The 16,444-nt window shown below is 44.4% G+C and overlaps 1 protein-coding gene across 5 annotated transcripts in view; it reads right to left on the reverse strand.

The window, feature by feature from the left end:
• The window catches only part of LOC146822776 (beta-Ala-His dipeptidase-like), a 362,817-nt gene that overhangs the window by 91,994 nt on the left and 254,379 nt on the right, over positions 1 to 16,444 (reverse strand). For all 5 annotated transcript variants that reach the window (XM_085606966.1, XM_085606964.1, XM_085606965.1 and 2 more), the window contains one exon: positions 3,452 to 3,540. In XM_085606966.1, the coding sequence (XP_085463092.1) occupies positions 3,452 to 3,540 (89 nt within the window). The remainder of the gene's footprint in view (positions 1 to 3,451; positions 3,541 to 16,444) is intronic.

A 16,444-nucleotide genomic window follows, 5' to 3' on the forward strand; every position in this document is an offset into this window, starting at 1 on the left:
AAATATGAGGCACTCAATAGATGAGTTTGCGAGCTAATGAAGAGTAAGGTGCTAGGCTGACAGCTTGTGTTTTATGCATTAAGAAGTTGCTGATTGAGTGGAGAGCAGGTGCTTGGATGCTAATCCCATGCAGACATCTGATGAGGATAGGGTGTGAGACCGTGCCAAATGGAAAGGTCCAGGAGGATGAGGGCTGCCTGTCTGTTCTTTCAAGGGTCATGCTGATGTTGGCTGTCGCAATGATGCTGTTTCTGTACAATGGCTGGGCCTGAATATGGACTGCGTGGTCGAAGGAGCTGGTGGTTGGTGAGGCGTTGGTTGATGAGTTCATCTAAGACCTTCTTTGTCCGATATGGTAGGAGGAAGATGGGTCTATAGTTGGAAAGCGTGGTTGGGTCAGTGGCTGGGTTCTTGAGCAGGGGCATGACAGTGGCATGTTTCTAGGAGTCCGGGAATGCGCTGAGTCAGTGGAATAGTTGAAGATGGGTGTTAGTTGGTCTCTGATCTGTAGTAATCCTTTGGTGAGAGCGCGGTGGCCCTGAGTGGATAGTCTTTATGGTAGCAGTAATTTTGATTATGGTGACGGTGGGCCACACCTTCTTTGGCCGCAAGGGGAATTTGAGGTACGATAGTGACGGGGTCTGGTTGAGGATTGAAGATGCTGTATGTTGAGGTGATTTTGTTACAGAATAATTCTGGCTGAATTAGAATTACACGTTTTGTGGGCAAAGTTTACCAGGATAAATCTAACATTATTATCCATTCTGTGAGCGAAAACCCAGAATCTCATAGGGATTTCAGTACAGGACAATACTGATTGCCACTCTATAGATGCCTCTCAGTAGGGTAAATCCTTAGCGGTGTCCCCAGCACGTTTCTGAAGATGGCTTAAATGTTATTTCTGACTATCATATAGGACTGTTTTTACAAAGGTAATCTCATATTACCAGTATGTGCTTCTACTTGGCATTGAGGTATATTGAAATCAATTAAATCAAGTCCACTAAAGGTTTTAAGGGTCAGAAAAAAATCAGAAATAAATTGCAATGCTTGATTGTTCCTGTATAATTCTTTTAAACAAAGCTTGCTAACATATTCAACCTGAGAAAAATATAGTGTAACCCAGGTAAAGTGTGACATTAACAAAAAGAAAACATACTAAATCTCAACTTCCTTCCCAAGCTGAGGAGTAGCATATTTCTCAAACTATCTGAAATCATTGAGAACATTATGCTTATTTCTTTGCTGCTTACCAGATGGGATCTATCCCAACACCCTACATTCTATAGCAAATTTTTACTGGGTCCAATTCACAAATATTTTGCCTTGAGCAGGTGTAACCAACTCCTTTAATTCTCCTGGATTGCTCCTGTGATTATGTAGTAAGCCACAAGTACTTCAGGAGTAAATCACAGCAAATTATTTGTTAATCGGGCACACTGTTGATTCAGTGAACCAATGTTATGTTAATGGATATTTGTTATACAGCGCAATGACTCACCGCTGGAGGGGCATCTTGGCGCTGAGACAGCAGAGAGGTTAGGAAACAGACATTAGAACAGTCAGGCTTTAAGATTTTTTTTAAAACCTGAGAACTTGGTGCATGCCTTAATAAAAAGGGGAAGCTTGTTCCAGTGGTGCGGAGCAAGGTATGAGAAGGCCCGTCCGCCATACCTAGATGTGCGAATATGATGGGAACGAAAAAGAAGTTAACTACTTGATCTGAGGTTTCTTCCTGGGAGATAGGGAACACGTTTGTCCTGTAGATATTTGGGTCCTTTACCTGATAGGGCTTTATACATCAGGCAGAGGAGTTTAAAAATAGCTCTTTTCTTTGTGGGGAGCATTGAAGGGCTTGGAGCAGGGGGGCTGAGGATGTGCCCAGTGGCAGTTTGTGAACCAGTTGAGCTGCAGTATTTTGTACCACCTGTATTTTAGAATGAAGGGATTCATTTGATACTACAACAAGTACATTTTCATAGTCTAGGCGGCTGATTATCAGGGCCTGGATGAGGGTCTTCTGAGAGGACAGCGGAAGCCACTGGATGATCCTCCTAAGATGTGCAATGTCCTGAAGCAAATGCCACAGATAGATGTCACCTGGTCTTTCATAGATAACTTGTTATCTAACAAAATGCCCACATTTCTCGCTGTGCTTCTGGGGGGGGGGGGGGGGGTTGAAGAACCAAGTTAGACGGGCCATTATTCAGCTGTCCACTGGAGCTGCACTTTGCCAAACAGTAGAATCTCCATTTTGGCCCAATTTAATTGAAGACAATTCAGGGACATCCAAGTTGCAATTTTTCTCATACATGTGATAAAGCGATGTTTAACATTCTCTACATCTTGCCCAAAGGAGATGACCAATTGGGTATCGCCTGCATAAGAGAGCATTTTTAAGAACACTGGACTTGACTAGCTGAGCGAGGGGAGCGATATAAATGTTAAAAAGTGTAGGGCTTAGAGCAGAGCCTTGAGGGACTCCATTGCCCAGGGACAGAGCTTTAGATTGAAAAGGGCCAAGTGTGATACTTTGAGTCCAGCCCTAAAGAAACTCTATATGCCAATTTTAGTTATGAATCCCCATCTCATAGAGCCGTTGAATCCAGATAGGATGTGACACAGTATCAAATGCCGCTGACATATCTAGGCGAACCAGCATAGCTGGCATGCCAGCGTCCAAGGTTAGGCTGAGCAGTCTACTACAGCTAAGAGGGTAGTTTCTGTACTGTGGGAGGGGCGAAAACCCGACTGGGAGGTGTCCAGCAGGTGATGAGTTTCCAGGTAGGAGGAAAGCTGTTTATTAACATAGGACTCAAGAACCTTGCCTATCGAGGGACGAAGAGAGATAGGACGGTAACTTGTCGAATCAGTAGGATCAGCATGCGCTTTAAAAACAAATTAGTGTGACATAGGCAGCTTTACATTCCTGAGGAACAGCAGCTAAGGATACGGATAGGTTGCATAAGGATGTGACTGATGGTGCAAGAGAAGTAGATAACATAGCTGTGATATGAGGGGGACACGAGTCAGCAGGGTCCCAGATTTAGTTTTCGCTAAAAGATCTAGCAGTTGAGTATGTGTGATGGATTCAAACCTGTCCAATATTGCCTGAGATTTGTTACAGGTAGAGTTGGTAGGACAAATATGTATCAGACCGGTAGTATTATTGTGGATATTGCGGTAGATATTGTCTATTTTCGTTACAAAGTGGGTGGCTAAGGTGTCACTGAGTGTTTGGGAGGCCACAATGGCTAAGGTGCAGGCACAAGGTTTTACAAGGTTTTGTGTGTTCCTTTAAGACCTTGAATAGTTCTTTAGCGGATACAGTAAATCTATGGGCGGTTGGAATGGGACATTCTACACACAAGATATCCTTTTCCTGGGAAACACCAAATGAGGTGTGTGCATATGGAGCAAAAGTAGTACAAAATACATATTTTATACTTGCCTCTTTGAGAGCTTTATATGTTTCCACTGCATGTAGCCAAGCAAGTACAGGTCCTTTGTTATCAGTTGCTCCTCGTGCATAAAGATTGCCTTGAAGAATGAAGAAAGGATGAAAATTAGGTCCTTAAAAAAATGACTTTATGGCAAATGCTAGTATCAGGTGATATCACAAAACAGAAATATCACACATTTCCAACGTGCAAAGGGTCTCCACCTAGTCACATGGGAGACTGAGAGCACAACCGTGTGAACTTCTCTATAGAGAATTACTTTTAAGACTACAGAGTATGCATTTATTCCAATATGAAATAAAAATAATCATTTTTAAGCATAAGATACAACATATGAAAATCCAACCAACCTGCGAAGTTTACAAATAGTGTACATATCTTCTAAGTGCTATTGCTGTGTGTAGGTCTGTGAAGTAGATAAGGTTTCTCTCTTAAGAGGAAACTCTTGATTTGCTATGTCTGTGGCATGCAGTAAGTGCTTAATTTGTGCTGGTGGTCACAAGTATTTGGCACTGCCACTCATTTTTGGGGACATGACCTAAATCCCACCATCAGATGCACAGCAAAAGAGAAAAATGTAGAAAACAGAAAAGAGATTAAAAAAAAGTACTTGCAAGAGTAATAAAAAGAGAAACAACATATAATACGGTGCTAGGAAAAAGCAGGAGGAGGATTCAAGGATCAGCAAACTTGGTACTAAGCAACCGTGGCAATGTTTGCTGTGGGTTCCTAAGAAATGCCTTGGGACCCTGCGTCTTTTTAATTTTTTTTACACAGTATGTAGCGCCTGCAGTTAAACAAATATCATGGTACTTATGGCTCTGCCTGAAAGCTGACCATGGGTATCAGGAACTGCACTGGAGTTAACTCCAGAAGTCCTCTCCAACAGGAATCAGCAGTTTAGTACCATCCTGTCTTTTATGAATAACATCCTGCTTGGTTCCACAAGGTTCAGTGATATTACTGTGTCTTGCAATATTCTATTTCCAAGTCTATGTTGTCATTATTGAGATACACCTCTGATTGGACAATAAATTAGAGGTGACATAGCTATATGCCGAAGGCATGTTTACTACTGGAACTAAAGTTGCTTTCTATGTTGTAGTGGGTCCAGGATGGATATTCGAATAACGTGGGACACACTCAGAACTTCTTATGTTTTTTCAGGGCTTCAAGTCTTGGGAGTTTCTCTTGCACCGGCTCTAACATCATAGATCTAGGTGTCCTGTATAATTAAGAGATTTGATGAATACCATCTTCCAACTAATTATGCTATGACATTTCTCCACCTTGAACAATTAAACCAGTTGGTAAAATGGATAAGAATATTGGTTCTATTCTGCCTAGACTACTGTCAAGATTTCTGCGGATGTCACCAAAAATCTAATGCAAAAATGTCAATGAATTCAAAAGCAGGCAACCATGCTGTTCCTGAATTTGTGAAAATACAACTTTATAAAGTTTGAATGCACTTTATTGGATCCAGTTCATGATCTGTGTACCACAAGAAAAGGCTGCCAGGATAAAAGGTCAATGCAATGAAACAAGTTGGAAACCCAGCACAGCCCTGCCGGCATCATGAACTCCAACAACACCAAGGCAATCTGCAAAATAATTCCCATTGAACAAACATGAAGGCTAAACTATCATGGCTCAAGATCAAAACTCCATGTCAACCATTACTGCATTGAAGAATTTGAAAACCTACAAATTGAGGGAATTTTCCCTTGCCACGTCTGATTACAATGGGACCACACCTCATTTATAAAAGCTCCCCAATACCAGCATGATTCTAGTAAAGAAAGCATCTTCAGATGGCAACTTGCAACTGCTATCCCTAACCGCCCACTGTCAACATTCGCAGGAAATGAACTATTACAGAGAAATCAAGAAAAATTATTTGGAAAGCTGCCCCCCCCCCCCTCGCAAGCCGTGGGTCAACCCCTCATGCATATTGGAGTCTGGGATCAACCTTAGTGCTGCTTGCCCCTTCTGTCCCTTCCTGCTGCCCAGGTTGGTCAGCCCCAACCAGGCATAACAAATAAAGCGCTATGACGTGGGCAATGCTGGCTGCGGTATATAACTTTAAACTCTTTCGCCCCATCCCACGTTGCTTGCCCATTCTGTCCCCCACAAAAATAACATTGACAAAGCAAAGTAGCACTTGCATAAATTAGAGTATTTGCCCTTGATAATGCTTGTTTCTGAACAGGAAGAGCAATGACGTCCATCAACAAGATGCACCCCTTCCCTCTTGCTACTCAGGGAGCAAATTCCAAATAAAACATATGCATAAATTGCTGTTGATGGTAGTCTGCACGGCCAAAGCAGCTTTTTAAAAGCCAGTCAGAGCTCATTAAATTATTCTGCTGTGCTTGTTCAATAAAAATACATAAAGAACAGATATTTGTAATCAGCAATAACACGGCCAAACCCAGGTTTTATACCGTTTCGACTTATAAACTTCCCACAATTTTTTTTTTAAAAGAAAGTCTACATGCTCTAGACAGTCAATGTGATGACATCAGAATCCCAGCCACTAATATTCAGCATGCATCGTCTGAATTACATTTAGAGCAAACAACTCACAATAAGGCGCCTCAACCATTTTCATTACAACAAACAAATGATGGACGGAATGCTGACAATGCATACATTCTCCCCCAGTCAAGAGATCTGGGTTAAATCCATCGTTCTTTTGCCCACTAACCCACCCCAGTTTAGACATGGCCATATGCAAATCAGTCTTGACCCTGTGCCTCATGGGAACGGTCCAGCCCGAACTGCCAAGCCATGTCTTCCCTGGACCGGAATCAAGCATCCTAGGACCGGTTTCTGGCTATCAGCCTTCATCAGCCAGGATAGCTTGACTCCAGTGGCGTAGTGAGCACGGGTCCCACGTCTGGGAATACCCATCCCACTTAGGGCGAAAAGCGTTACAACAAACAAATGATGGACGGAATGCTGACAATGCATACATTCTCCCCCAGTCAAGAGATCTGGGTTAAATCCATCGTTCTTTTGCCCACTACACCACCCCAGTTTAGACATGGCCATATGCAAATCAGTCTTGACCCTGTGCCTCATGGGAACAGTCCAGCCCGAACTGCCAAGCCATGTCTTCCCTGGACCGGAATCAAGCATCCTAGGACCGGTTTCTGGCTATCAGCCTTCATCAGCCAGGATAGCTTGACTCCAGTGGCGTAGTGAGCACGGGTCCCACGTCTGGGAATACCCATCCCACTTAGGGCGAAAAGCGTTACAACAAACAAATGATGGACGGAATACTGACAATGCATACATTCTCCCCCAGTCAAGAGTTCTGGGTTAAATCCATCGTTCTTTTGCCCACTACACCACCCCAGTTTAGACATGGCCATATGCAAATCAGTCTTGACCCTGTGCCTCATGGGAACAGTCCAGCCCGAACTGCCAAGCCATGTCTTCCCTGGACCGGAATCAAGCATCCTAGGACCGGTTTCTGGCTATCAGCCTTCATCAGCCAGGATAGCTTGACTCCAGTGGCGTAGTGAGCACGGGTCCCACGTCTGGGAATACCCATCCCACTTAGGGCGAAAAGCGTTACAACAAACAAATGATGGACGGAATGCTGACAATGCATACATTCTCCCCCAGTCAAGAGATCTGGGTTAAATCCATCGTTCTTTTGCCCACTACACCACCCCAGATTAGACATGGCCGTATGCAAATCAGTCTTGACCCTGTGCCTCATGGGAACAGTCCAGCCCGAACTGCCAAGCCATGTCTTCCCTGGACCGGAATCAAGCATCCTAGGACCGGTTTCTGGCTATCAGCCTTCATCAGCCAGGATAGCTTGACTCCAGTGGCGTAGTGAGCACGGGTCCCACGTCTGGGAATACCCATCCCACTTAGGGCGAAAAGCGTTACAACAAACAAATGATGGACGGAATGCTGACAATGCATACATTCTCCCCCAGTCAAGAGATCTGGGTTAAATCCATCGTTCTTTTGCCCACTACACCACCCCAGTTTAGACATGGCCATATGCAAATCAGTCTTGACCCTGTGCCTCATGGGAACAGTCCAGCCCGAACTGCCAAGCCATGTCTTCCCTGGACCGGAATCAAGCATCCTAGGACCGGTTTCTGGCTATCAGCCTTCATCAGCCAGGATAGCTTGACTCCAGTGGCGTAGTGAGCACGGGTCCCACGTCTGGGAATACCCGTCCCACTTAGGGCGAAAAGCGTTACAACAAACAAATGATGGACGGAATGCTGACAATGCATACATTCTCCCCCAGTCAAGAGATCTGGGTTAAATCCATCGTTCTTTTGCCCACTACACCACCCCAGTTTAGACATGGCCATATGCAAATCAGTCTTGACCCTGTGCCTCATGGGAACAGTCCAGCCCGAACTGCCAAGCCATGTCTTCCCTGGACCGGAATCAAGCATCCTAGGACCGGTTTCTGGCTATCAGCCTTCATCAGCCAGGATAGCTTGACTCCAGTGGCGTAGTGAGCACGGGTCCCACGTCTGGGAATACCCATCCCACTTAGGGCGAAAAGCGTTACAACAAACAAATGATGGACGGAATGCTGACAATGCATACATTCTCCCCCAGTCAAGAGATCTGGGTTAAATCCATCGTTCTTTTGACCACTACACCACCCCAGTTTAGACATGGCCATATGCAAATCAGTCTTGACCCTGTGCCTCATGGGAACAGTCCAGCCCGAACTGCCAAGCCATGTCTTCCCTGGACCGGAATCAAGCATCCTAGGACCGGTTTCTGGCTATCAGCCTTCATCAGCCAGGATAGCTTGACTCCAGTGGCGTAGTGAGCACGGGTCCCACGTCTGGGAATACCCATCCCACTTAGGGCGAAAAGCGTTACAACAAACAAATGATGGACGGAATGCTGACAATGCATACATTCTCCCCCAGTCAAGAGATCTGGGTTAAATCCATCGTTCTTTTGCCCACTACACCACCCCAGTTTAGACATGGCCATATGCAAATCAGTCTTGACCCTGTGCCTCATGGGAACAGTCCAGCCCGAACTGCCAAGCCATGTCTTCCCTGGACCGGAATCAAGCATCCTAGGACCGGTTTCTGGCTATCAGCCTTCATCAGCCAGGATAGCTTGACTCCAGTGGCGTAGTGAGCACGGGTCCCACGTCTGGGAATACCCATCCCACTTAGGGCGAAAAGCGTTACAACAAACAAATGATGGACGGAATGCTGACAATGCATACATTCTCCCCCAGTCAAGAGATCTGGGTTAAATCCATCGTTCTTTTGCCCACTACACCACCCCAGTTTAGACATGGCCATATGCAAATCAGTCTTGACCCTGTGCCTCATGGGAACAGTCCAGCCCGAACTGCCAAGCCATGTCTTCCCTGGACCGGAATCAAGCATCCTAGGACCGGTTTCTGGCTATCAGCCTTCATCAGCCAGGATAGCTTGACTCCAGTGGCGTAGTGAGCAGGGGTCCCACGTCTGGGAATACCCATCCCACTTAGGGCGAAAAGCGTTACAACAAACAAATGATGGACGGAATGCTGACAATGCATACATTCTCCCCCAGTCAAGAGATCTGGGTTAAATCCATCGTTCTTTTGCCCACTACACCACCCCAGTTTAGACATGGCCATATGCAAATCAGTCTTGACCCTGTGCCTCATGGGAACAGTCCAGCCCGAACTGCCAAGCCATGTCTTCCCTGGACCGGAATCAAGCATCCTAGGACCGGTTTCTGGCTATCAGCCTTCATCAGCCAGGATAGCTTGACTCCAGTGGCGTAGTGAGCACGGGTCCCACGTCTGGGGATACCCATCCCACTTAGGGCGAAAAGCGTTACAACAAACAAATGATGGACGGAATGCTGACAATGCATACATTCTCCCCCAGTCAAGAGATCTGGGTTAAATCCATCGTTCTTTTGCCCACTACACCACCCCAGTTTAGACATGGCCATATGCAAATCAGTCTTGACCCTGTGCCTCATGGGAACAGTCCAGCCCGAACTGCCAAGCCATGTCTTCCCTGGACCGGAATCAAGCATGGCCATGTCTAAACTGGGGTGGCGTAGTGGGTAAAAGAACGATGGATTTAACCCAGATCTCTTGACTGGGGGAGAATGTCTGCATTGTCAGCATTCCGTCCATCATTTGTTTGTTGTAACGCTTTTCGCCCTAAGTGGGATGGGTATTCCCAGACGTGGGACCCGTGCTCACTACGCCACTGGAGTCAAGCTATCCTGGCTGATGACGGCTGATAGCCAGAAACCGGTCCTAGGATGCTTGATTCCGGTCCAGGGAAGACATGGCTTGGCAGTTCGGGCTGGACTGTTCCCATGAGGCACAGGGTCAAGACTGATTTGCATATGGCCATGTCTAAACTGGGGTGGCGTAGTGGGTAAAAGAACGATGGATTTAACCCAGATCTCTTGACTGGGGGAGAATGTCTGCATTGTCAGCATTCCGTCCATCATTTGTTTGTTGTAACGCTCAACCATTTTCATAGCAAACATTACATGCTCAAAAACTATTTCCCAATTCTGTGACACGGATGTGACTTTTCAAACAAAATTCAGGGAGTAAGTGATTTGTCAAGCCCATGTACTAGAAATTAGAAGAGAGACAGGATGTCTATCCATTAACCTGCAATCACGTCCCTTTCTGACTGTGGAGGCGGAAGGCCCAACTTCATCCAATTCCCCACCGAACACACTGGTGGCCCAAGGGTGTCCCACACTTGGTCCTGATGAAGGCCCTACTGTAAGGACTCCAATTGCCTACACTCATTCCCAGGGTCAAAATGTCAATGGCTTTCTTATCTGTTTACCTTTGGGGACAATGGTGATAGATTCACTGTGTCCCTCCAATTTGTTCTAACGTTATGGTGTTGTATTAAGCCTTTGATAAGGCTGGATTGGCTTCTTTCATGATTTAGATGTATATATTGTTCTCTACCCTCCATCTTTCACTTACCCCCACATCTGCACATTGCTGCACTTACCCCTCCCTCCCTATTGGGGCACCTCTTTACAATTGTGTTTAATGAATGTTACGCCTTGTGAACATGAGATTCCATGTTCCACATGAATAAAATGTGGTCAATATGAAGAATATTGTTTGTAATTGCTTTAACAGGTGTTGTTGATGTGTATTTTTCTCTTTTCAAATTTGTGTCCTCTGGGGCCATATCAACCATTCTCTTAGCAAACATCACATGCTCCAAAACTATGCCCCAACTCTACAAGTGTGATTCATAGGCACAAAGGGTTCTGTATCGAAGACAACGGGCCAGATTTACAAACCTTTTGCACTGCTAGCCAAAATGTTTTTTGTTGGATTTACTCAAGATTTACTCTGGAAAGTTGCCTAAAAGTAACACAAAGCAGCAAAAAAAACTTTCATTACCCTGTGCCAGAGGGTTATTACTTGGGTGATAGAAGGGCGCTCCCGTGCTACCACCAATATTTTTTAAAGCAAATTCAAATATATTATTACTATCACAAATAATTCATAGATTAATCACATTTAGTAAAAATGTGTAGTACCTAAACGTATAGAAAATAATATAACAGAAATTCTTTTTGCACCAGGCTATCATTCTTAAATGTGCCTCTTTAGTTAGGCCTAAAAGCCTTTTCTTTAAACTCTTGCTCATAGCTCAATAGACATTTATTAAGATCATTTTGCCTAGCACCAGCAACTTGCTTAAGAATGTACTAACTTCAAATCTATGTTTCTTTACCTTCATCACACTATATTAGACCATCTGCTTTAATACAATGAGCCGCTGTATTTGTTTGACTAAATAATGATTTAGGTATATTTTAGGAATGCCTCAGAATATTATCGCTAATTTGCCCCATCATATCCGACTTGCTTTGTATTCACAATGGATACAGAGTGCATCTTTTAGATGAGGTAAGAAGGTTCTCATGAGAACTTTCCTACATGTAACTAAGTCCTGAAACAATGTTTTACACTATATCAGAGGGAATGTTTACCATCGGAATCAAAAGAATAAGCATTGGAAGTTAGCGACACCATCGGATGAGCGATTTCCAATGGATGAAAGGGGCTAACCTAATGCGCAGAAAGTTTAAATACATTATTGGGTGATTTTATATTAATGAGTGTTCCTAGTAAGTTAGTACAGAAGACTCTCTCAGACTCTGACCCAGATCTCTTTAGCCTGCCTTGCGACTCTTCTACAAGAGAGTTGGCCCTGTACTTATGTTGCCGACAGCTCCTGCTAAAGGTGGCTTTATTCGTCCTTTATCTAGAGACCCTGCCCTGATCAATGCTACTGCAAAGATCATTCTAATATTGATGGTTGCTAGTGCAGCTGTAGGGAACTCAGCTGAGTTTCCAAAATGACTCTTTATGGGTAGTTCATCCTATATTCTAACTCTTGTTCTTTTCCGAAAAGAACTCTTCAGGGGGGGTTCTATTTGGGGTAGATTATGTTCCTTAGCTAGTTTAGTAACAATTTCCTTTATTGAACACTATGTATTGATTTAAGCTGTCGCTAATCAACCTTTTTATTGATAATTCTGTAAAACGACTAACTGAATAAAGATTGACAAATGAATACTAATCCTTTAAGATAATTAAAGGTGTTGAAAACTTCACCAACCTCTCATCATTGACTGACTATTAATCTGACCATTGATGATGTATGCAAAGTTTATGTCTTCTTTCTAGCTCCGTTATAACATGGTAATTTTAAGCAAACAGTGGTCCTCAATTTAAGGAATGAGGGGGATGAATATAGCACAGAATCGGAACTATATTTAGGAATGTCCAGCCGGACATCCAATTTAATTCTTCAATGAAAAAGATAACAATAATAAACAGCAAAACAAAGGTGGGACACAGTCCTGTATCCGTTGGGGGAAGAAAACAAATACAAAGCAGACAAACATTACAGGCAAGACAAGCGAAGCTTAAATACAAAATCCAATGTTATAAGCTTTTTTTCTACAAACAGTGCACTTTTTTCCATAATAGACTAATGTGCATGCTGTCTAGATTGGGGTCGACGACGTTTCGATCCTGTTACACGGATACAAGGATCATCATCAGGACGAGACAATGAACAAGCCTGGTGTTTGGAGAAATTGCCTGAGGAAAATAATGAAGAAAAGAAGGGGGAAGAGCAAGAAGATTAAGAAATTTTTAAACTTGAATAAGGAAGCGCGGGATAAATATCCGTAATAGTGTTCAGTGCACATGGGGGGATGAATATAGCACAGAATCGGAACTATATTTAGGAATGTCCAGCCGGACATCCAATTTAATTCTTCAATGAAAAAGATAACAATAATAAACAGCAAAACAAAGGTGGGACACAGTCCTGTATCCGTTGGGGGAAGAAAACAAATACAAAGCAGACAAACATTACAGGCAAGACAAGCGAAGCTTAAATACAAAATCCAATGTTATAAGCTTTTTTTCTACAAACAGTGCACTTTTTTCCATAATAGACTAATGTGCATGCTGTCTAGATTGGGGTCGACGACGTTTCGATCCTGTTCCTTAAATTGAGGACCACTGTTTGCTTAAAATTAACAATTACCCAAGGTCCTCAACTACCTATTGGGTTCCCTTGTTCTGTATAAATCCGTTATAACATGGTGGCAAAGGTCCATTGACCTTTTCAAGAGCCATTAGGATTTCCCAAAGGACGAAATCTGTAAGTTAGGTTTTTAGTTTTGTTAGAAATGGGGTTTCTGGTTGGCTAGGGTATGTACCTAAGCCAGGCAGAACCCACCACTCTAGTCAGGATAATGGAGTTACACATCCAAGATAAACCCTGCTCACCCTCTTAGTAGCTTGGCAGAGCAGTCAGGCTTATCACAAAGGTAATGTGTAAAGCGTTTGCCCAACACACACACACACACACTAATGACATACCACAAAAGACACTCCACACGAGGTTATACAAAAACAGCCTTTTTATTATTCATAAAGAAACGTTAGGCCACTAGTACATAAATCATTGCGCCACTAGGCATTTGTCATAATAAGCATATAAAAACACATTAGGCTACAATCAGATAAGTGATGGTGCCACGAGGCACTTGTCATAATAAGGTATAGAAAAACCAATCATAAACATACATAGGACATAGCCCTCTTTGTATCACGTGTATATCACAGTAGACCCCAAATGAATTAAGCCTGTATTCACCTTGTCATAACGCAAACAGATCTCTGGCTATCCCAACAAATCACTTCACGGTGAATGAATCTTAGGCGGCTGGTCATGGAAAAAACCTTAAGTTACTAAATCAGGCCCGCTGTTACCTTTGTATGCAGAGACTAGGGACCCGGGGCACTTGCTGTGCACCTCTGTGTTCTCTGCTCTGTGTGTGGCCCTGGCGGCCCTTGCCCCCTCAGTCCAATTCCCTCCGCTGGCTGCTCGCGACTCTGGTGGCACAACTAGGGTTGGGGGAAGACTCAGAGGCAGGGGGAAGAAACAGAAAGGGCTTCCCCGATTCTCGGACCGGGGCGGTGGACTCTTCTCACGCTGGCGAATCAGAGCACTGGGTTAGAGCGCGTTCCCACTACCCCGAGACTTGATGTGGTGTCCTGCTGGTGGGGCTGTGTCTTGCTCTTAGTTAGATCAACGCCGAGTAAACGCGGTGTCATCCTCCGTAGGGAAGAGGAACGAAGAACTCAGACCTGGACTCGGGCCACAGGCGGTGCTTGGGAGATGACCACACCAGATAGCTTCTTTCGACACGGAAGCTCAGGGAGAGCCCCCGGGCTAGACTGGAAAGAAATTCACAGCACTTTGCGTGAACGGAGCTCACAGTGACTGTAGCCAAACACGGAGCTCCCATAAACAGTGTGTAGGGCGCAAGGCGCAATGTTCTCTGGAAAAAGGGATTCCCACAGAGCCCTTGCAGAGCTAAACACACGGGCTCCGCAGAGGTAAAGCACACAGAGTTCTGTGCCAGTACAGCACACAGGGCTGTTTTTAGGAAAGAGTACCTGGAAACCCTGATGTCCCTGAGTTTCCCACAGCAGGAGGTCAGCACACACAGGCTCTTGGAGATCCTTCTTCAAGTAGGTTGACAGCAAAGTTTCAGTCTTTGCCCTTTCCATGGCAGAAACAGCAACTGCAGGCCAACCCCACACAGCACAGGGCAAAGGGACAATACTCCTCCTCACAGTTCTTCAGCTCTTCTCCGTCGCAAAGGTTCCTCTTGAGTCCAGAAGTGATCTAAAGTTCTGGGGTTTTAGGTCTAATACTTATACCCCAAAATGTCTTTGTTCTCTTCGGGCAAGGGTCTCTGAGCCCAGTCCAAACCAGTTCCGTCCTCACTGGTGCAGTATGACCACAGGGGGTGGAGACAGCACTGTGCAAGGGAGACAGGCCCTATTGAGGTGCAAGGACATATCCTCCCTCTACTCTGAATTCAGCCAAGGTCTATTCAGTTCAGCTCTGAGTCATCCAGGAATGGCCAGGTACACCTCATCCCCCCAGGGGCTGTCTACAGTGAATGCATATCCCCAGCCCCTGCCACTCCAAAACCAGGCAGTCAATAGAGAAACAAGGCAGTTGCACACAGAATGGTTAAACAAGACAATGCCTAAGGGGCATTTTCAAACACACAATTTAAAAAACATCTTTACTAAAAGATGTGTTATTAAATTCTGAATTCAAAGAGCCTAAACTTTATTTCTCTATCTTGTCCCAATGGGAAGTTATACTTGTAAGATGTTACAAAGCATTTCCCAAGTCTATCCTAAGGGGAAAGATAGCCTTTCAATAGTGAAAAATGAAATTGGCAGTGTTTCCCCATCAGGACATGTCACACACACCAGTACATGTCCTACCTTTCACATACACTACACCCTGCCCATGGGGGTACCTTGGGCCTACCATAGGGGGGTCTTACATGTAAGGAAAGGGAAGGTTAGGGCCTGGGGGGTTAATTTAGTAATAACAAAATAATAATGATACGTACCTTTCCGCCGTCTGGGTCCCGCATCTTCTCTGCTCCTGCTCTCCTGCCTCTGGCAGGAACAGAAAGCAGAAGCAGGCAGCCAGGCTCCCTCTCCTGAGCCAATCACAATGCTGCAAGCAGCGCTTTGACTGCTTAGGACGCCGTCCAACCAGGGGCTTATGGGGAGGCCATGTTCTCCGTGCAGGGTGCATTGCAGCCTGAATGGAAAAGGGCAGAGTGCACAAGCACACCACTCCTCCCCTGCCCTGCTTGTAGGGCATCCCTGCCCGCAACCAAACATAAAATGGTAATAACTGAAAATTATTCTCGCACTGCGAGAAAGCAGTGGGGTGACACTTTTCTGCCCTATTGGAGGAGCCGCCCCTGCTGTTAATGTTCATGGAACCTTATTGCGCAAACAGTTGAAGCTGCATTAAAATGTGTTAATTTTCGCTGGTCAAGAAGTCACTTGCGAGTTTTGTGCTGAGGTTGAATGGTTAGTGTACTTTGTGCTTTCATTGGTTAGAAGGTTTTCAGTGCCATGTTGTGATTGGACATTGTTGATTTGAGTTCTTCCTATGGATTTGGTAAAGAATCATGAAATTTAAAACTGTCATTTAATTTGTAAACAAAATGTGACGTATGCGGAAACAGAATCAAAACATTTGGCTTTACATGAACATTTTGAAAATTCGACAGTCATTATGAAATCTTTTGAGGACTTTAAGAACTTTGTTAGGGGAGATGTCACTATTCATGTATGAAAAGATAAGAAGGCCCCTGTTGAGGATACTCCAGCATACATTTTGACTACTGAACATGGATAAAATTCACGTCTATGGCTAAAACAATGTGAAAGAATTTCGGAAAATTGGGTTGCTTTAAGATTTCCGAGGTATGGAACATTTAATAGGAGAATCCTAGATTATATGAAGGGAAAAATTGTATGAGATGAAGCCACCCCCTTTGCCCATGCATTATGAGGTTTTTAATGCTTGGTAAAGGTTGCGAGGGAAAAAAGA

The sequence above is a fragment of the Triturus cristatus genome, chromosome 5_2 (assembly GCF_964204655.1).
Source record: "Triturus cristatus chromosome 5_2, aTriCri1.1, whole genome shotgun sequence".
NCBI lineage: Eukaryota > Metazoa > Chordata > Amphibia > Caudata > Salamandridae > Triturus > Triturus cristatus.